At 45.4% G+C, this 22,378-nt stretch overlaps 1 protein-coding gene across 3 annotated transcripts in view; it reads right to left on the bottom strand.

The window, feature by feature from the left end:
- Positions 1 to 6,477: 6,477 nt before the first annotated feature.
- Rassf4 (Ras association domain family member 4) overlaps positions 6,478 to 22,378 on the bottom strand; it is a 35,165-nt gene continuing 19,264 nt past the window's right edge. For 2 of the 3 annotated variants that reach the window (XM_015498923.2, XM_048807539.1), the window contains 8 exons: positions 18,562 to 18,704; positions 17,043 to 17,134; positions 16,208 to 16,365; positions 10,879 to 10,980; positions 10,506 to 10,557; positions 9,241 to 9,362; positions 8,326 to 8,423; positions 6,478 to 7,144 (listed from right to left, as the gene is read on the bottom strand). In XM_015498923.2, coding sequence (XP_015354409.1) covers positions 7,084 to 7,144; positions 8,326 to 8,423; positions 9,241 to 9,362; positions 10,506 to 10,557; positions 10,879 to 10,980; positions 16,208 to 16,365; positions 17,043 to 17,134; positions 18,562 to 18,704 — 828 coding nt within the window. In that variant the 3' untranslated portion in view covers positions 6,478 to 7,083. The remainder of the gene's footprint in view (positions 7,145 to 8,325; positions 8,424 to 9,240; positions 9,363 to 10,505; positions 10,558 to 10,878; positions 10,981 to 16,207; positions 16,366 to 17,042; positions 17,135 to 18,561; positions 18,705 to 22,378) is intronic. The other variant, XM_048807538.1, reaches the window with a different exon arrangement.

Genomic DNA, 22,378 nt, shown 5'->3' on the forward strand with positions numbered 1-22,378 from the left:
GCCCTCGCTCGCCCCGCGCCTCTCCCGCCGCCGGAAGTACGGGCCCTTTGCTGGCGCCGCGCGGCCGCTCTAGGAATGTGGCGGAGCGACCCTCTATGGTCCCGGACCCACCCGACCGTTTTGTTGGTTTCTTCCAGTGTTTGCTTTGTTAAACTCTCCCTCTTCTCGGAAGGCATGCGGCGACCCCAGGACCACAAGACCTATGGTTGCCTCGCTTTGCGGTCGAGGAGTGACCTGAATAGTTGATAGAAACCGTAGCCTGTGTCAGGGCGTTTGAAACCAGCCTGCTAGCCTCGAAACTGTATTTTTAATTCAAATATTGAGTGTCTGGTATAGAGAGATCCCTTTGCAGAGCCTAAACTGTTCCTGATGTTTTTCGTGAGTCATTTATCACCAGAAGGCTTCCCCAAGGTGGGAATGATCACACTGGATTTACAGGAAAGAAACCAAGGCTTAGAGAAGAAGTTTGCTCAAGTTCACACAGTAAGTGAACTACCCAATTTTGAAACAGCCCTTTTCCTCTCGAAGCCTTGTGATTCTCCACATACCCCTCTTGTTTCTCTTTAGTAATGAACACTCTTGCTTCTGCTCTTTTACAGGCTGCTCTTCAGCCAGCCTGGCTGGTGCAGCATTTTCTGGGAATCCTCTCTAGTCCAAAGTCTTCAAATACCATCATACGTGCTGAGGATTCCCTCATTGTTAACTCCAGACTGATCCTGGAAGGCAAACATTATTGAACTCCAGACTCATACATCCAATCAGCAACTCAGGAATTCCATTTGTATGTGTAATAGATATCTCAAACTTAATATACCTCAAAATGAACTCCTGATACTCATTTCACTTGTTCCTCAATGGTCTTCATCCCAGCAATTGATGGCAACTCGATTGTTTTCAGCTACTCAAGCCAAAAACTTGGATGTCATTGTTATCTCTTCTTATTTTCATCCCAAACTCACATCCAATCCACCAACAAATTCTAATGGGTTTATATCCAAAATATATAGAGAATCAAGCTGCTTTCAATGTCTCTGCTGCTATAATCTCCACCTAGCCACTCATCACCTCCTGGCTGGATTATTGCATTGGCTTCCTGACTGGATTTTATTCTCTTCTCACAGCCAGATAATCCTCTTAAAACCCAAGTGAAACCGTGTTATTCATGTGTTCAAAACCCTTTAAAAGCTTCCTATCTCATTAGAGCAAAACCCAACAACCATAAATGTGTCAACCATGATGTATCTTTTTTGTTCTTTATTATGACTGCAGTGGGAAGAACAGTGCTCAGCAGGAAGAAGCCACTCAATAAATATTTGTTGGAAGAATGAATATATAAGATGCTTAATTGTTTACAAAGTGTTTTTTTTTCATCTTTCTTTTTATTTATTTATTTATTTATTTGGTTCTGGGGATTGAACTCAGGGGCACTCAGTCACTGAGCCACATCCCCAGCCCTTTGTTTGTATTTTATTTAAAGACAGGTCTCACTGAGTTGCTTAGTGCCTTACTTTTGCTGAGGTTGACTTTGGACTCACAATCCTCCTGCCTCAGCTTCCTGAGCCACCATGCCCAGCTTACAAACTGCTTTTACATGTATGTTCTGGTCATTCATCTTTACTATAGTTTCATACATCAGGGACCATCACATCTGTATGGCAGATAAGTAAGAGGCATGTTTCTCTTTCATACTCCAAAACTGGAACTTTTTGTTATTCAAGGAGCTGCCTCTGCAAATGTTAAAGCATAAAACTGAAGGAGGTCTGGATCATGAAGATCAAACTCAGTAATCCAGATAATATATGTACTATTGAAAGGATGAGGTAAAATAATGTAAGGCACTTAACACAATACATAACACATAAGAAATGTGAGCCATTGTTATTACTTTTATTTTTAAATTATTATTACAAGCTATTGATATTGGTGGTTGGAGATGCTGGGGATGAAAGGCAATAACCAGAGACGCCAGGGATGGCTTAGGAAGTTTTAAGAGCAAAGATTATCTGGTAGGACTATTTGTTCTATGTATGTGAAAATAATAAAATTTTTCAAAAACGTTTTGTAAGACAGCCATAAATTTAAAAACTAAGTCTTGCCATGTCCCATTTAAAGGTGGATTTTCCTTTTCCTATCTTGAAAACAACTGAGCCAGCCACAGAAGTCCCATGGGGTATGCAGATTATAGGACTGGGTAATGAATTATGAATTTTAAAAGGAAGATGAAGTATGAAGAGGCAAGAGTGGATGGAGTAAGAGGTAAGGATGAAGAAAGAACATGGAATAGGACATGGGTAATAAGGGGAAAAGAAAAAAGAACTGAAAATAATTAGTCACGATTTTATGCTCGTAATTTATTTATTAGTTTAAAAATAGTTAACATTTGCGGAAGGCTTATTTTGTGCCAGCCTCTGTTTAAAGCACTTACAGTACCTTGTTAATGTTCCCATGGTATGATTATACCTGTGCATTTGTGACACCTTTCTCTGATTTTTCATTCTTGGCCATTGCCATGTGACTCTACGTGCCTCCTAGTGAACAATATGCCCATCCCACCAATGTAGACTTTACCACATGACTTGCATATGAGTGGATGGGAGACACATCCCAGCCCAGCAGCAGCTTTGAGTCACTGTGCTTCTGCCCCAGCACTCTGCTCTTTCTCTCTGCCTCAATAATAGAGTGTCCCAAAGAGGGGCTGCTCCTTCAGCCTAGGACCCAGGATGGAAAGAGACAATGGAACACCTGTAGTCAGTACAATCCCATGGAACATGTGAGAGAAATAAATGTTCTTGTAGGCTGAGATTCTTGATGCCATTTGTTAGTGCCCTAAAAGCTAATATACCTTTTACCAACCTTGAGAGAGGAATTGTTATTATCACCCCATTTTTCTGATAGGAAAACTGAGGCAAGTAACTTGCCCAATGTAGGATCCAGCTTGACATGACTACATCTGTCTTTATTATAACCACCACTTTGCTTACCAGCTGACCCTGGCACATATCCCAAACTTTATAGGACAAAGTTGTTAAGACAGCTAAGCATGGTTTTCTGGTCACTGACACCCAGATTGTTTCTTAATTGATGTTGAATATGTTAATAGTTTTTTGTTTGTTTGTTTGTTTTTTAAGCCAAGTACATTCTGGTACAAATATACACCTTTGTCTACCTTAACATATAAATCCTTTCTTTCTGCCTTGGTGTGCAGAGATCCATATTTTGCTGCCACCCAAGACACACTTCAGTCTGCAAGTCACTAATGAATTACACTTTGCACAATCCTGGATCTATCTGCCTTTCTTCAGTCTCATGACAACTTCTGTTTTGGCGGCCAATTCTCAAACACTAGGGCCCAATTTTCCCCAAACACCCAAAGTCACACATTTATAAGTGACACAGACTCTGAAGCCAGGAAGTCTGGAATTCCAAGTTGTTTTTATGTCAGTTAAATTATTGAGAGGGTTCACACACTATACTTACAAAATACAAAGAAGGGGGAAGAGGGAGGAGGCATGCATACCCTAGGCATCTAACTTTGCATCTTTCTGGGGAACCTGAGCCAAAAGAGGGTCAGCCCCTTCACAGCTGGGACTTCTCTCGGAAAGCAGAAGCTCTGTGTTACTGAGTGTGGCAGTGTTTGAAGGGCTCTTTTTAGGAAGAAGGATTTTCTGAGCTGAGAAACATCCTGGAAAGACAGCTTCCTTTTCCTTTGGCTTTTTCCCTTGAACTCCTTGTTCCCTTGTGTGTGAACACGTGTTTGCATGCAAGTGCAAGCACACACACACTCACAGTCACATGCACTGTCTCAACAGGGAGTGCTGCGTTTGGCAACATGGAGTCACAACCCTAGTGCAACAAGCCAGTCAAGTGTGACAGGAATGAAGGGTCCGGAGTGGTACATTTCCCACAAAGCAGACCCCTCAGCACAGGGTCCCTGAACAATGTTTGTGTCCACTAAGCTGGTTTAAAAAAAAAAAAAAAAGAGTTTCCTCTCAGCTCTTTGGGAAAGGAAACCCTGGGAATTCCCATTCCTGTGCCTGCAGAAAATATCTCTGTTAAAGCCCCATAAGGAGGGCTTGGTGCCCCACCCTGCATGCTGTGCATCTCTAGCACGTCTACAGCTGGCTCACTCCCAATCACAGCTTGTGAGTTCTAAATATAGTGTGTGCATCTGGCTGTTTTTACACTTGGAGCTGCTTGGATCTGACCAACTGAGCTTCCTGCCTGAACACTGCTGAGGAACTGAGGGTCAGGGGGGCTGCAGCTCACCCCTGCACCTGACAAAGACACTGCTTCCTGTACAGCTGCGGGGTGCCTGTGCTCTACACACATGGGCACACTGGGCATTCTTGATTCCTCTACAAATCACCTGTTCAGACTGCACAAACCTTGGGCCTTGTTTCTCTAGAATTTAGGGGCCAGATGTGTCCTGGGTGGATGGATCTATTTTGACAATGAGAAGGCCTCTAATCCACTTTCTGGTAAACACTCTAAGCAGGTAGCACATGGTTATCATGGCAGAAAAACAAGCTGTTTTTTTGATCCCTTCTGGTCATTTGTTCTGGACAAACAACCCTGTTTTTCCAGATTCCAGTCCTTTTGCAATCATGTTGATTTATCCTGAGTTGTTTATTATACTCGCTGGTCCCTGAGGGCTGGCCTAGGAAGACAGCACATTCTTGCAGGGATCTTTATCTTCAGATACCTTTACTATCTCATATGAGAAATACTGTAAACTGTATGAAGCCGATGCTACCCCAAATCAATAAGAAATCACAAAGTCTAAAATACGAAATCCTGGTGTTGGGGTGACCTGGATGAATCCTTTTCTGATTCCCTCAGGAAAACAAACGTGGTATTGAAAAAAAGATTTGTGAGCCCTGAGAGGATTCCAGGAGAGGACATATCCTTGTCTATACAACTTGATACAGATTTTTCCTAGCTATGATATTCAGGAATCAGTTTTGATAATATCTATTTTGAAAGTGACACTTAGCTAAAAAGGCCTTAAATAGTATTTTAGAAACTGCAAAAACTAACTAAACAACCAGGTTGGAGCTTATGGAGTTTCCTGCTGCAGTGGCTTCCAAAGCATCGCGCCCCTGTCCTGCTCCTCACTGGCATGTGTCTCCTGGCCTGCAAAAACACACACACTATCTTGGCCATTCGCAGCTCAGCCTCAGGCCTCCTTCCTGGGAGATTAGCTGGCTTGCTGAACTGGTCTCCTGACATTCCCAGATGGCCTGCTTCTGACAAAGAGATCCCTGAACACAGGACAGATGGTCACTCCATCTTGTTATTCCAGGCTGGGCACAGGTCTGGCGTAAGACAGTCACTCAGTTACTCCTGAACAATAGACGGGCAGTTGTCAGACCTGAGGTTGTAAATATGGACTGGTGAGTAAATAAAATTACCTGAAAGTTTCTGCTTGGTTCATTTTTTACCCTTTACTGAGCCACTTCCTGGAAGATTCCTGAGGCCTTTCTGATGCTAAGATTCTTTGATGCAGGGTGACCATATTGCTCAGATCACTCATAGGCTGTCACCGTGACTCTTCCTTTATGTCCTACAACAGTCTCACCTCAGACCCCACACCAATCTGCAAGCTAGGCCTGAAAAACACAGGAGTCCTGTAGAATTGGGTTGTGGCTCTCCTGCCAAGCTCTCTAAGAAATTTAGAGATTAGAAGAAGAGGTCAATATGGATATGCAGAAAGAAAAAGAAAAGAAAAGCTTGGTCTTCATTTCTTCAGTTTAATACAGCACACCTTTATTGAGCACCTAAGAAAATATATGCCAATCCAAAAAAAAAAAAAAAAAAAAGACAAGAGAACTGCTGTCAGACCTCCCCTGGAATCTTTGAGTCTCTATGGTGACAGATCTGGGTGAGGGCAATCTGGTATGAAGTTTACTCTGACAAGTGACTCCAAACTGCCTGATTGTTTCCATGTTCTGCTCTTTTGGGGAATCCCATAAGGGGTCTGTATGCAAGTCTGTATGGTTCTTCCTTTTAAATCTGCCATTCACAGACCCCAGCAGAAGAATTTGATCTTCTGTTTTAGACCAACATGGCTGATGTAAACTGTTACAGTTTTTGCAAAGCATTTCTCATTCACTCCAAAAATTCTCCAATAGTCAACAAACACCAATTGCTCAGTATCTGGCCCCAGGGAATTTAAAGCCCTTTCTCCCTCAAACAGACCTTTCTCCTCATTACCACACAGGGAAGTGTTTACAGTTGCCCCCTGTCCACTAAATAGGAAGTACACATGTCCAGAGAAGGCACTAGGCAGATAGGTGTCCACAGGACAGTGGTGATGAGGGCCAAGCACTACCTTCTTAAGCCACTGCCAGCAGTGTCCATTCAATGCCATAGAAGCCACCTCCCCAACGTGATTAAATTGGTGAATTTCTTTCAGCAAGCTTCTTTTAATAATTCCTTTGGGCTTTGTTCAGAAGAATGATCTCTGCAGAAAGCAGATGGGTTCCCCATGGTTTTATTCCTGATTTAGGCTTTGCAGTAGAGGTGCTGGGCTGTGCAAAGAGGTTTAGAAGCCTGGGATATTGTGATAAAGTGATAGCTGGAAACAGGGTACATCCCATAACTTCTGGCAGCGCCTGCTTTCCCCAGTAGAGTAACCAAGTAGCAGTATGATATGGGATAGACAGGGATCTCGTGGTGCACATGGAGAATGAGGACAGTGCTTGGTGGCCCTACTGGAACTCTAAGCCAGGTACTAGGCAAATGGATGAAGCCTACACCCCAGGGGCTAGTCAGATACTATTCAGCAGGAGACACAGCCATTGGCACAGTTTCGGTGCCAATCACTTCAAGGCTAGCCTGCCAAGCAGAATACAATTGGCAAGTTCCTGGCTCCTGGGGCCTGGGTCTGCTTCCTGTGTGTGCTCACTATGGAGCCAAGGATAGGAATGCAGGACTCACAATGCTTAGACTTCAGACAGGTTAAAAACACAGGCACTAGATTCCTTAGGCAGCCATTAATCAGTGTGACCAGTCAAGGCCTGGCTGCTGGGACTCCATGTGCACTTGCTGCAATGGGCGTTAGAAGAGACATGTGCTGGCTTGCTATTTGGCCTCCACCAGCTGCTCTAGGCGTTGCAGCATTGTCAGACGCAGGGCTTGGAACCTGGAGGGAGACAAAGACAAAGACAAATCACTGAGGCCGGAGGGCAGTAAGGTAGGAGTAGAAGAAGGGAGGGAGCACAAAGATATCTGACCCACATCACTGCTCTTGAGTGGATGATTGGCAGTCACTACCTATCCTCTTGAAGCAAAGAGAAGAGTCCAGCCTGCTCCTGTGAGGAGCATCAGTAAGGCTCTTTGCCACGTAGAGATTGTTACAATTCCATGCCAAAAACTTTCCAGCATAGGCAGGGGCATACTGGAATGCACGGGGCAACATGTCAGGGGTCAGGAAGCCTGTGTTCCAGCCCAGACTCTACAGATAACCTGTGCTACGTCCTTCCTCATTGGGGGCCTCAGTTTCCTCCCTGCAAACTGAGTAGACTGATCAAGTGATCCCCAGGTCCCTTCCTGCTCTAAAACCCTACAGTGACATGATCAATGGCACAAGAGATCCTTCACTCTGGGATCTCCACAGACTCCCTCTGTGGGGCCCAAATGCACAGTTGGAAGCTGTTGGGGGGATGAGGTTTTCCAAGAGTCATTCAGTCAGACACAAGAATCCAAACCAGTTACCAACCCAAGGTTCTACAGTGAGTAGCCTGCCTTTCCTTCCTCAGGCCCTGGGAATGTTTCCACATGTTCTGCTCCATGTTGCTGAAGGATAGATAGGTCATGGGGTCCTGCAGTCTGGCTAATCTCACACAGCCAGGCCCTGTTCCCCTTTCTATTGAACTCATCCTTGATGCAATAGCAGCTGGTGCTTGAGTTCCAACAATTGCCACCTTCCAGCAGGATTAGTATTCCTCCTAGTACAAAAGGTCTCAGACCAGACAGAAGCTGCACCTAGCAGGCCCTCTCTGTGGTTGCTTTTCCAGAGTTAGATCACTAGATCCAGTGCCCACCCTTGCTCTTGCCTCTGCCTTTCCCTCCCAGTTTTCTGCGTTATATTTCAGGATTCTGAGAATGCCAAGGCTGGCTGGGCAGTCTAGATTGGGTTTCCTCCGTTTTGGCAGGCTGTCACCCCAGTATGCTGTCAGTACTGAGAGACCAGAGGGTGATGCTAGGAGCCAGGACAAGCAGGCCTCCTCAAACTGCAAGGGCACCAGGTACCCAGCACAGGCGTGCCCTGCAGACATGCCCTGATGATCAGAACCCACGACTGGCTGATTAAGTGCTGCTTACTTCGTGGTTAGTTTGATTATTTCTCTTTCCTCCTCTTCTTTTAATTTTTCAACAAAACTGTCCAGCACCGGCATTTCAAACTTAATGTACTGAGCGACCTAGAAAATCCAAGAACATTTTAATGTGCTTTAAATGAGAAGCCCAAAATGTATTTTCTTTTTCTCATGGCTTCCATAGTGGCCAATCCAGCCAACATCCTGTGTCCACAGAAGTAGCTGCCCTTCTTCCCACCCTACCCCCAACACTGCCCTGCTGTGTAGGATGGGAGAATGGGAACCATTCTTATCTCAAAGGCAACTATTATCCCTGGGAGGAAATATTGAGTTGAATATTAGGAAGAGCATTCAATACTGCAGCATTGTCACACTGGGTGTTCTCTATAGGTGGGTGTGGGGAGGCTGGTGAGAACAGCATTGTTTTTAACAATGGAATGAAACAGTACCAGCTCTGGGAAGAGGCTGGGGGAGACTGGGCTACTAGACTGTCTCCTTGGGGTCCAAACCTTTAGGGCTTTTTCTGTGCACAGGAGTTTGAACATGTGTTCATTGTCTGGTCAGACTGTTGGTAGGACTTAGCCATCTTCTTCCCTTGCACAGGCCCTAGTCAAGGAGCTCTTGTGTGGGTCTTTAATGTAATAACAATAAGGTACACTCCAAAGAAGGAAGAGGGTTCACTAGTATGAAAGTAAAAGCACAGGGCCCCAGTTTTCTAGGACTCAACTTCTTTCTTCTAAGCCAGCTAACGAAGCTGGTGGTTACTATGAAGAAGGGGACCTGGAGCCCTTTCAGGACAACTGTGTGGTCCCAGGAGACATTGAGAGCATTCTGGCCAAGGTCATCTTTAGAGCCCTCTGGAATCCACGTTTCCTCCTAGACCCTCCCAAGGAAGCCAGGCCCCCATCTAGCCCCTACTCACATCGTGGGGGACTTCCTCGCCCAAGTCAGCTTCCATCAGGAAGATCTTGACGATCTTCTCACAGGGTCCATGCAGGATTCTGGAAATCAGTGGATACTCGCTGTCTTTTAATTTTGTCCTCTCTGAAACAAAAGGAAATTTATAAAATCCATAAGATGTTAGAAATGCCTCTCTTTGTACCAGGACAGGAACATTGTAGGGAATGGATGTTCAGGGAGCTCAGGGAACCTTCTTCAGACCTCACTTCCTGTGGAAAGTGACAAGCCAACCCCAATCTGCCACTTTGGCACAGGATTATGTTGAGCTAAAGGCAACTGAGAAGGAATGAATACAAGAAAAGCTCTGTGTGTCCTGATCCTATTTGCTTAAAAGCAGGAAATAAATTTATCAATGTGTCCCTTTCCCCCTCTACCAGAAGGGACAGAAGTTAATTACCAGAGACAGCTCTAGACCCTTGTCATCTCAGAACTAGCATCAGAGGAATCTACATAGTTAATATTGAAACTAGTCCTCATCTTCCATTAATTCCCTGATATCTTGGCCTTCACACTATTTGCCTCCCTGGAAACTCAAATCCCTTCTTTGTTTGGTCACTTTTCTAAAAACTTATTCTTCTGCTGAAGTGCTTTGAAAGCCCAATTTCTAACCGCCCCTTTGAGTCACTCATTCCTGAGAGCTCCCATGGGTATGGACCATGCACCTGTTCACAAATCCCCTTTTGTTTTTCTCTTCCCAATCTTATTTACAAAAAAGGAGGGTAGAGGAAAAATACTTTTTTCCTTCTCCTATAGTGTCATTCAACAAAATCCAGCCAGGAAAGAAACAGGAGCTGAGTAGACAGGAGGGAGAAAAGAAATGGGGAAGTGCAGGCCAGCTCAGTCACAGGACATTGCTACGCCAGTGCTGCAGAGAGGGGCATGCAGGCTCTGTGGCAGCAGCTCTGTGTCATGGCTTCTGGCCTACACTCCCCACCTCTCCTGACTGAATCACAATGAGCTTGAGAATGGTCCGTTTTATTTGAAGAGGTTGGTGACGGTGGCTTTGTACACAATTTTGGTGGGATTCTGAGAGTGATGGCAAGTGTGCCTGGGTTGGGGTTGGGAAGAAGGTGTGTGGTTTAAGTGCAGTATATGCCAGTATAGGAGGGCTGCCCACTGCCAGGAAGGCCAGCTCAGAACCCTCAGGTAAGAAGTACAGTTGGCAAGCTTGCCATAGGAGCAGAATCTTCTTGCTTTTATAATCTGGAAGCAGAAGCTGACACTTACCCCCAGACTCATGGACGATGTAGAGTGCAAACTCACCAGGGCCATCTTCCACCTGCACAGGAAGTCACAGAAAGTCAGTCTTAACAACTTTTTGAGACAAAATGAAACAAAGTAACCACAGCCACAAAGCCACATACACAAGGCACCAAAATTACATGATTTTTCAGCCTGAGCCCCTCCTGACACCCATGAGATCCCCAACAAAAATACCAGAGATTTACTTCCATCTTTATTAAAAATACCAGAGACATCAGTTCAGCAGAGGAAACCTTGCTAGTGTACAGCCCTCCTCTGCCTCTCCAGCTCTCCTCCCAGCAAAACAGCAAAGTGTCATCCTCCCAGGGAAAGATTGCTCCATTGTGCCCAGACTTACTCTGAACTTGTTCAGCAGCAGGGTGAGCACCTGCAGAGTGGTCATGGTGCTGTTGACCCTCACATTGGTCACGGATCCATAGGCAGGAGTGAACACAGAGGTCTGTGTGGGGTAGGAAGACAGCTCAGGGCTGGCATCACAGTGCTGAGCACACTCAAGCAACAGATGCCTGGGCTCTAGGAACACCTGCACCTGTCCATTCATGCAGATCTATGTGCAAACTGTTCCCAGACCTAGAGACACTCAGGGAAATTGTAATAGTTCCTGTCTTACAGAGATCCTTAAGGAAGATAACCTCACTCCCTGCATACCACCAGGGAAAGCCCTCTGGATCCTAAGAACCAGGGTCCTGGAAGTAATTCACTGAGGAAGGGGAAGCCAGTTTTCCCTTCACTCTTTTTGTCAATTGAATCACGAAGTGTTTGCTGATTCTAAGACTTAAATGTCCCAAATCTATTTATTCTACATTCTCTTAGTGGTGCCTGAGCAGAGGTCCTCAAGTCATGCTATAGCAGTTTCCAACATGTTCCCTTCATCTCAGCCCCTCCAAACCAGTCTCCAAATTGCTGCCCAAATATGTGTACCACCTTTTAAAGAACCCTGAAATATAGTGTGTGGTCTGGTCTGCTTCACAGTTTAAAGTCCCACCTCGGCCCTCCCACTTCTCCTAACCCAATTCAGACCTCCTGACTTAGAATCTGCAGTTGGAAAGAATGCCAGGCCATGCTATCTGTACAGTACAATTTGTCAGAGAGACATTTATAAAAAGCATGGGCGGGGTAGGGGGGCTGGGGTTGTGGCTCAGCAGTAGAGTGCTTGCCTAGCAGGTGCGAAGCCCTGGGTTCGATCCTCAGTACTACATATAAATAAATAAATTAAATAAAGATATTGTGTCCAACTATAACAAATATATATATATATATATATATATATATATATATATATATATATAAAATTAAAATAAAAAGCATGGATCTAATTAAAAAGATCTGAAGACTTCCCACAGCCTATGCAACACCATCCATAGCTCCTCTAATTGTTATGCATCTATGATACTAAGACCCCCTCACAAGCACCCTGTTTTCCAGCCATATGGGCTTTTTCACAGTTTTGCTTTTTCCTCGGAAGACGGGGACATTATAATCTTCCATGTATCTTGCTTGTGCCTATGAGACACCAACTTATGGTGGTTTGACTCACAATTTTTTCAACTTTGGGGCAGAAGCAATACACATTCAGTAGAAACTGTACTTTGAATTTTGAATTTGGATCTTTCTGGGCTACTGATAATATGATCCTATCTTCTCTCTCAGTGCTGGACAGGGCAGTGAGCCACAGCTTCCAGACAGTCATGGAATCACAAGGAAAAACCACCAGCTCTCTACAGAATGTTGTGTTGCTAAGCAATGATGTTTGGTAGGTCAGGTGTACTAGATACATTTTCATCATTGATATTTTCAATATACGATGGGTTTATTGGGACACAATCTCATAACAATTTGTTATAGTTTGAATGTGAGGCATCCCCCAAAAGCTCACATGTGAAACAATGCAAGAAGGTTCAGAGAAGAGATGATTGATTAGGTTATGAGAGCCTTAATTCAATCAGAGAATCAATCATCTGATGGGATTAATTGAATGGTAACTGGAGGCCGGTGGGGTGTGGCTGGAGAAGATGGGGCATTGGGGGCATGGCTTTGGGGTATTTATTTTGTATCTGTGAGTGGAGACTCTATCGGCTTCCTAGTCATCATGTGAACTAATTCCCTCTGCCACACTCTTCTGCCATGATCTTCAGCCTCACCTTGAGCCTTGAGAAATGAAGCTAGCTGTATATGAACCGAAAACTCTGCAATTGTGAGCCCTCAAATAAAATTTTCCTCCTCTACAATTGTTCTGGTTGCGTCCTTTAGTCACAGCAGTGAAAAAGGTGACTAAAACACAAGTGGAGGAATATCTGAATATGAAATCACCTAGGACACTGCCTGATACTTAATAAGTCCTCAGTAAATACTAACCATGTAGTGAACCTGCTAAATATTTTACATCAGATCTTTGATTTAATCCTCATAACAACCATTTTAAGTGCCTATAATGTGTTCCCTTTTTCTTAGAAAACATAGGATTATAGGAGGTCAAATAGCTGCTCAGGGTTACCTATCTAGAAAGAACTTTGCCACATAAGGATTCTGTAATGCTTGAAAGCCGTTCACTAACTCTGGGTTCAGGTGCCTCCTGGAGAAACGGACTACTCTGCAAGTAGTCAGTTCTCTTTCCTTTCTAAGCCAAGTTCAAATTCACATATTCCTCTCAAGAGAGTATTTGAGACTCAGGGTGCTTAAGGGACTTTCTCAGTAACCCAGCTGGTCTCTATTCTGATAAGATCCAGAGGCAGCCTCAAAGCCCAACCTGCTTCTTCCATAGCTGAGAACTAGACTGACTCTGGGTTGTACGTTATTCAGAAAGCCATCAGTTCCCAAGAAACATGGAAAAGAGCGATTAAGCCATTTCAAGGAGTTGAAAGGTCTTATTAACAAGAGACTGTTGGTGTTTCTTCTGCACAAAGCATTGAGAAACTCAAGATGAGCCAGGCACATGGCGCATGCCTGTAATCCCAGCAGCTCAGGAGGCTGAGGCAGGATCCTGAGTTCAAAGCCAGTCTTAGCAAAAGTAAGGTGCTAAGCAACTCAGTGAGACCCTGTCTCTAAATAAAACAAAATAGGACTGGGGATGTGGCTCAGTGGTCAAATGCCCCTGAATTCAATTCTTAGAAACCACCTACCCCCCCCAAAAAAAAAAAAAACAAAAACAGATATTCAAGATGAAGCCAACCAATTCCAAGTGGGAACAAAAGTCTTAGGGCTGCTTTCTCAACTCTAACCACAAAAAGGTTTCTCTCTAATAGACCACATTCAAATCCAATAAATAGATCAGGACAAAGCAGTATAGGAACAGCTAAAATATTTTACCCAGTTTGGAAATAAAACCAGTCTCACTGTGAATCAGAACAGTTTGTGGAAATGACTGAGTGAAGTACAAGTACACAGTTCTAAGAAATAAACCCTGGAACAACTCCCACCAGTAGTCAGTGCTACTATTCTTTCCCCCACCCTTCAACTGTTGCTTGTGACTCAAGGAATTTGTACCCTAATTTCTATGAATACTAATTGGGTATAGATGTAGAGCAGGTAAGAATGTGGGCTTTCACATAGGGTTTCTTTTTTGAAGCTCCTATCTCACCCAGGAGATGTGATCCAACTGTCCAAAATGTCTGTGTTCTGAAAAGTAGGACATCTGTCAGGAAAAAATGCATCCATATTCTCCAGGTAAGTCTGTTCCTGGGGTAATAGTCCAAGGCCTGAGTGTGTGGCTGGCTGAGCAGCCTCTCTTAGGAGGGTGGTTCAAATGGAAATAAGGCTGTGGCTGTAATGAGAAATCTCATTGTTCCTTTCTTTTAAGCTCACAGAGTGCTCCAGACATCATGTTCCTGAGATATTTGCAATGCCTAAAATAAGGTTCAATGTTCCAGACATACTTCTTAGAGACAAATGAGACACTAGAGAAGTCAATGTACTGGAGTTACAACCCACTGTTTTTTACCTTGAGCCATGGGGCAAAATATTCTTCTTTGTTAGGAGCACAGAATTAGAAACAACCTAAACTTATGTACATATTCTATTTTATTTTATTTTATTTTATTTTGGTACCAGGGATTGAACCCAGGAGTATTAAACCACCAAGCCACATCCCTAGCCTGTTTTAATTTTTATTTTGAGACAGGGTCAAGTGCCCCTGAGTTCAATGCCAAGAAACCACCCCCCTCAAAAAAACAAAAACAAAAAAACAAAAACAAACTCAAGATGAAACAAACCAACTCCAAGTGAGAACAAAAGCCTTAGGGCTGCTTTCTCATCATTAACCACAAAATGTTTCTCTCTAATAGACCACATTCAAATCCAATAGGCCAGGACAAAGCAGTGAGAACAGCTAAAAAGTTTTACCCAGTCTGTAAATAAAATTAACTTCACTGTGAATCAGATCATGTTTGGGGAAAGACTGAGTGAAGTTATTCAGAGTCTCTTTAAATTGCTGAGGCTAGCTTTGAATTTGCATCCTCTTGCCTCAGTCTCCTAAACCAGTGGGATTACAGGTGTGTCCCTCCACACCTTGCCTCATATACAAATTCATTGACAATTTTTGAAAATTTCTTAAAATAGCATGTCAATATTTATTCAAATACTAACAATTGGAGCTTAACCTTTTACAGATTAAACCTTTTTTGAAACAAGATTTAAAGGATACCCAAATTATAATACGGTTTTATTGTTAATCTATATAATATTCTTAATCTCCATTGAACTTCAACCCTGCCTTTCCCTGTGCTTTTTCAGGAGACTTGATTTTCACGTTGAATTTTTCTGGACTTAACAAATAAAACCCTGTCATTTGTAAACACTGACTGCAAACTTAGCAAGGCACGGAAGGGAGGTAATGAGATTAAAAAAGTTTTCCCTTCAGCTTGCAGAGTTGAAATCTTTATCCCGAAGTCCAGGGTGCCTCAAGGGCAGCCTGAATAACCTCTAGAAGACCTGACCTACTTGTTCCTTCAGACCTGAATCCTAGGACCTCCCAGGTTCCTCTATCTCCATGAGTCATGCTCTATCAAGGAAGGCAGCTGCACAAACTGGAAACCTTTGCTTTCATTTCCCAGGGCAGCAGGATATGGCCTATCACAGGACACTCCAACCAGGACCTCACCCAAACTGCCACTCATTCCATTTATAGTAACAATTAACTTCTCCTTTTACAGTTCCGTTTGTTTGTGGAATGATGTAATTTGGGGAAGGTGATCTTTTCCTAAGTTCAGTACAATACATACTCGGACAAAAGGCCGGTGCTGGGAATCAGGAGTTGTTCAGGTTCTCTGGGAACAAACACACTTGCTCCTAGCCACACCTCTGCTAGCAGGCTTAATTTAACAAGTGAGAGTGATGGCTGGATACATACTTTTCCCATGGAATGATCAATTGAACTTGGAGAGAAACTTTATAGAACATCGCCTCACTAAAGATAAATTGGCATTACTGTCTGCCTTGAGCTTGCCAAAACACACCACTTAGAGAATGGAAAGACAGTGAGTGTGTGGCAGAGAAAGCACAGATCATGAATGAGTTGTCATGCTAATGGGTCTTTGGGCAAGATTCTTTTCCTCCTGAGCCTTTAGGAAGTGGGGGGTGACAAGGATCATAGGGCTGCAGTGCCTGTGCTTAGGCATGGCTCCTGTGCTCTCAGCTTCAGGGCACTAGAAGATACTAGGGGGGACTATCACCTTGTGATTATAAAAGTGCCCATTGATGGAGAATCGGTGTCGGCGGATCCGCTGGGCCTCGCCAGGTGCACGGCACTTGGGCCTCCTCTGGATCATACAGCTGGCATCACTCTTGGTCCTCATCAACTGTGGTACTTCCTCCTCTTCCTCCAGGGACCCTTTGGAGAGAAATGGAACAGATGGTGGCAGAGTGGAGGGCGGCGGCAGAGAAATTGCCGTGGGTCTAGCCACCAGGCAACCTTTGGGATTTGTGAGGCTCCCAAGAATCCTGTGGTCAAACCGCACTGCAGCACACAGTGACATTAGTGTTAGAGGCAGGGGCAGAGCTTGGACAATTTGCAGACAGTTTGCAGACAGGAATGTGTAACTTGTGTCACATCACATGACCATAAGCCTCCCTGTCTGTCTCATGGAGCCCAGCAAGGTCTTTAGGCACTTCAGACCTGTCCTCTGTGCACCCACTCCTTCACTGAGTGCTAGGGGAAGAGGCACAAAGAGGACAGGTGAGCGATTATGAATGAAGCCCCAGAGTCCTAGGGCCAGGAGGGCATGGCGCCTTCTGCTGATGTTCCTTCTTTGTATAGCATGACACAGTGCAGGGGACTCAAGGCACTGACACACTGTGACCCTTCTGCAAGTCTCTGCTCCCTTTTCCACAAAGGGGAGTAAATGAGGTTGTAAGCAAAGTGCTTTCTATTAGAACAGGTCACTCCTAAGATAAATGAAGCCATTTGGGGCTATTCCACAAGCGTGCACTTTGGAGACTGTGGTTGTGCATCAATTCCCTGGTCCCCTGGATGAAACAGGGTCCTGACAGCTCCTGAGCTCCACTTACCTGAGCCATCTCTGGAACTCTCAGCTTTGGGCACAGTCTGAGTGCTTGGTTCCTCAGTAGTGACTTTGCTGTCCTGGGGAGGTGGTTCCTTTCTGAAAAGAGACAATCAGAATACTCAGGTGGCTTAGGCCAAAGAGATGAAGCTGGCTGCCTCTGGGGGCAGGATACAGGACAGAAATGGGGCAAGCTGAGACAAGTGAATGCAAAAAACCAAAGAAATGCAAAATTTTCCCACAGGCATTTGTGGGAAGAGCAAATGTCTAGCCCCATAGACCCTAGTGGCCATGCTAGGCTGCAAGATTTAGACACATGCACAGGGCCAGTGCTGTACATCCCTATGCAGCTATGTACCCAGTGGGCTCAGCTTCAGGGTCCTGAACAATTTTGAAAATTGAGTTTTCCAAGGGCCTGGTAGGGAGTCAGGCAGAGGCAACCTCCAAAGGGCCATCCTCCACATTTCTTGTAGGATTGACCCCATGCCCATATACTCCATGCCAGGATGGAGAAAGAACAGGCACAATGGGATACTGCCTTCAATAAAGCGTTACCAGGAAGAATCAGACAGGAGGGTCCAGGGGAATACGTGGGCTGCTGTCTGCAATTGCTGATAGCACCTGGGACCAGATTTATCTCAGGAAAGGAACATGGGTCACACTACTGCTTTACAGGAACCCATAGCTATCCAGTCTTTCTTTATGCTTTAAGTCTGTGTGGCTCAAAATTTGCTACAAGTGACGAGGGACATATGGGGATATGCTGTCTCATGGAGCCCAGAAGGTCTTTAGGCACTTCAGATCTGTCCTCTGAGCATATGGGGATATGCTTATGTGTCAACATGGTGAGTCATCCCAGAGCATCCGTTTTACCTCCAGGTTTGTAGGGGGCACAGTCCTGAATGCTTGCCTCTTAAAAAGAGGCATCCATGCAGAAACAAGCAAAGTGCCCTTTTGAGAGGTAGGAGTGTGGGAGGAGGTAAACGTCCATAAAACAGTAGGATTGGTAAGAAAACTTTGTCCTTCTGATCAAAACATTCTCCTGAAAATAAGTCTGATCTTAAACTCTAACATATTTACAAAAATAAAATCTGAGATTAAAATAAAACAGAGTAGTAGGAAGCTAAATTTGTGTGAATTCTTAGTCCCCCTCCCCCTGCAGATAGGGTTTGAATGGACTTGGAATGCAGCTCAGTGGTGGAGTGCTTGGCCCTGGGATCCCCCTCCAGCAATGTAAAATGGAGGTGATAGAAGCCTAGGAATGTTCTGTGAGGGAGACAATGTGGTTGTTATCTAGCAAAGTTACCCTGGGCAAGGCTGCATTTTGTGCACATAAAGTGAGGAAGGACTGAGGTAGTCACAGGACAATGGAGGCCAGGCTGGGCTATGCTCCCATGCCAGAACCTGTCCAGAGTGGGTTGTCCACTCTGAGGCTGAGCCTATCCCACAAACACCCTAAACAGTAATGCTAGGGTTGAAAGGTGTCATGAGGCTCACTGACCCCACTCTGCCCTCTGGGCACTCACAGTGGGCAGCTGGGCTGTCCAGGTGTCCACGAAGCTGAGGGGAGGTGCACTCGCTCCCGGTCATCTTGCATCTGGAGTCGAATGGGCCGTCTGAGTCCCCAGGCGATGTTGAGGAGTCCCTCGATGATCAGAGCCCCTTCCTCCTGTGGGGCCCACACACATCAAACGTCCACCCCCAGAGCAGCCACCCTCAGAGTTACTGCCCATTCTTCCCATACCCACGCAGGGACAGGACACTCAGGCGAGCCCCCAAACACACTCCTTCTCCTTGGCGTTTCCTCATCCGCCAAGGAAGAGCTGCAAGACTCTACGTGCTCCAGGACAGGAGGCCAGGGCCCTGTGGGAGGAAGCCTGAGGCGTGCTTTCCACTGTCCAGCTCTGGCCTGGCCAGAGGCATAGCCAGGGTCAGAACAGAGGACTGAGTCAGGTGTCCCACAGGAACCCACAGCTGTCTAGCAGGCACGTCCACACTGCAGTGAGGAAGCATGTTCCAGAGCAGCACAGTATGACCACCTGTCTACACAAGACACTGCTTTGCCTACACTGTGCCTGGGCAAGGTTCCTATTTCACCAGATCCTGCTGGATCTCATGTGCGCTAGGACAAAGGACTTCCTCCTCCAGATGGGTCTCAGTCCTGTCCTTCTCCCCACACTTCTGATGGCAGCAGTTCCCATTTGTTGGGACTCATTCTACAACCAGAATTCCAAGCTGGCTTTTTTCTGATAGCTGATCTTGCCTTTCTCTCTACTTCTAGGACATTGTCAGTCCCAAATCCCCCTCCAGTATTTCTGTAAAACCGCTTTCATCCTGTGTCCCCAACCACTCTTGGTTTCTTTAGTTCTGCAGATAGAACAGCTCCTTCCCTGCCACTCAACCTGAAATCTTAATCCACAGAGCCCTCTGCTCCACAAGCACCTTGGTTGGCTCTGGCTCACACACCCCTTGTGTCCTTAATTCTTTGTCTCTGACCTATTTTATGGCCTCAGTCTCTCAGTGACCATCTCAGATTCTCTGTGCCCATTTGGATGACCCCATAAGTGGGCTTGACCAGGCTTCCTTGAACACCCTCCCCACTGAGCCAGAGAACTTAAACATCATTCTCCCATTACAATCTCATCCAATATTGTATTTCTTTATTTACTTATTTGTTTTTGTTGTAAGAACATATAACACAAGACCTGCTCCCTTAATGAATGTTTAGGCGCACAATGCAGTATTGTTCACTCTACTGTGTTGTCCAGCAGATCTCTTAAACTTATTCATCCTGCATAACTGTAACTTTATACTCATTGAACACCAATCCCCATTTCACCCACTCTCCCCCACTGTCCCTGGTAACCACCGTTCTTCTCTATGCATCTGTAAGTTTATTTTAGACTTCTCACTTAAGTGGGTGGAATCCTGCAGTTATTTTTGAACAACATTTAGATTCACAAATTTCATTTCTCTCTCCTCATGGGCAGTGAAAGCCCTATGAGAACAGGGCACTGTAGAAATTTCTTCATATCTCTGGCAGTGTTTACAGAGGTGCCTTGCAGGGTTTGGAATTACAGTTAGCAATCATTTCTAGTTCAAACAGTCTGATAAAATGATCTCCTCTAAAGGTATTGAACATACACATAACTCTATGATATGACCTTGTCCTATTTGCTGAAAAAAGAAACCAAACAAGAAAATATCAGAGCTATTTTGATACCCACTGATGATATGCAGGCTCAGATGTAAAACCAAACTCCCTATAAAGGCCGTTTGAGCTTTGGAATTAAAGGTATCTGGGGAAAATAAGAAAAACCAAGGTAACATTCAGCTCTTCTGTCTCGGCCTCAGGTACTTCTATCACAAGACCCTGCCCTACCTGTAACATCTCAGCTTGTGGGATCACCTCATTCATGAAGACCCAGTACCCTCAGAGGGAGATGAAGCAGACGTGGTTCCAGCCACAAGGGACTCACGCCTGGGTGCAGAAGGAGAGCTGAGGGAGGCTCTTGGAGAAGGTGCCTGTACACTGGTCCTTGGAAATGGTTGAAGGTGGATGGAGAGGATGGGGGAGCAGGTATTCCCAACAGTAGGACCTGCCTGGACAAAGGCAGTGGCAGGCAAGGAACAGCTTGGTCAGCCTGAAGAAAGCCCAAGACAGCTGAAAAAGATAGGAAGCTGGCCACTCCCCACTGCCCAAGACCAGAAGAGGTCCTGGAGGTTGCTGGAGGGGAGAGGAGGGAGTTTAGTCAGCATCTCAATGAGGATGGAATGCCTACCCCACTCCAGGAAGAGGAAAAGGCACAGCTCGGACAGGCAGTGGGGCTGGACAGCCAAGTCTGGTCCTTGAAGGAGGACAATCTGGGGATCTTGCAATGAAGGAGGAGGCAAGGTATGGGTTGACTGGATGGGACCATGCTGGATGTCCCTACCCATGTGTGTCCTGTGCTCCCAACATGCCCACCCACCATGGATATACCCTCCCCTCTTTCTAGATCCATCCTAATGAATGGGAGGCCCTATTAGCCTGAAGCTATCTCTGATAAAATCAATGAAAAACTAAGGCTAGAGCAGATTCTACTAGGTTAATCTGCTAGTAGAAGTGCCGGCAGGCAGAGGCAGGAGATGTGTCTCCTGATTCTGATGGTAATACCAACCTTAGAAAGGCCTCAAATTTCACATACCAGAAAGTTATTGTGGCCCTCTAAATCTGTGTCCCAGTCAACTCTTTCCTCCTCAGTTCATTCTCTTGACTAATTAGCTAATTACTAATAATCCAACGAAGTGCCAGAGAAACAGACAAAGGATAGAAACCTTCAGATATAAGGACTGCCAAGGGGGTAACTGCCCCGCTGCACTGAAATCCTGCTCTCCGTTCACAGGTGCCTCACACCTTTGCCCACTTGGAAGTAAGAACTGAAGACCAAGATCTCAGGATTGGGGAGCCCTCTCCCTTCTATGACTCCTCTTCCTCCCCCAACTGAGGACAGGGGTGTTCCAGGTGGGCTCAGGCTGGGGTGGAGAACCTAGGGACCTGTCTGAGCTGGCATAGTGCTGATTCTTTACCAAGACCTTTCCCAGGGCCTTCCCACCTTGTCCTCAGCCACTTCCTGTCCTGGAAGCCCCCCCCCCCCAACTTCCCAATGCTGCCCAGGTCTCCCTGGCCTTCCGAGTAGCCACCCCTTATAATCCGGACACAGTAGCCAGAGCAGAAGTCCAACTATAGGACCCTGTTCAAACCCTGCATTGTCCTTCCATCAGCCTCTGTGGGAAACCCAGTGTCCAGGCTAGGATCCTATGACTTCCCATAGGGGCAGGCATAATGTCCCTTGAACATGTCGAGCACACTCATATCACAGGGTCTTTGCCCATGCTGCCACATTTTTCAAGTCTCTACATCAATGTCATTTCTTAGGGAAGATACTCCTAACTGCTGTACTTACAGCGTAGTCTGCCACCCTGTCCCATGCCACTGCTATTCTTTTCTTTGCAGCTCTCATCAATACCTGAAGTCACAACATCTGTTCACAGATGACCTAATTGTCTCTCTTCCTGGAATATAAGCTCCAGGGGGCCATGACTGTCCATTGCTATGTTTACTGCACTTAAAGCAGTCTCTTGCACACAGTAACACGATGTATTTAGTGAACAAGTAAATAAACACATTCGCTTTTAAAAATACCTCATCTGGGATGTTGCAAGATTAGGATCAGACTTCCAGCAGGCTGCCCTTGGTCCCAGTCCAAGGTGGATATACCTCACCTTGGGGTAGGCCCAGGAAGCCTCCAGGCTGGGGCTCTGCATGGCTGATGCCTGAGGACCTGGCCAGCCCCACCTCAC

The sequence above is a fragment of the Marmota marmota genome, unplaced genomic scaffold, assembly GCF_001458135.2.
Source record: "Marmota marmota marmota unplaced genomic scaffold, marMar, whole genome shotgun sequence".
NCBI lineage: Eukaryota > Metazoa > Chordata > Mammalia > Rodentia > Sciuridae > Marmota > Marmota marmota.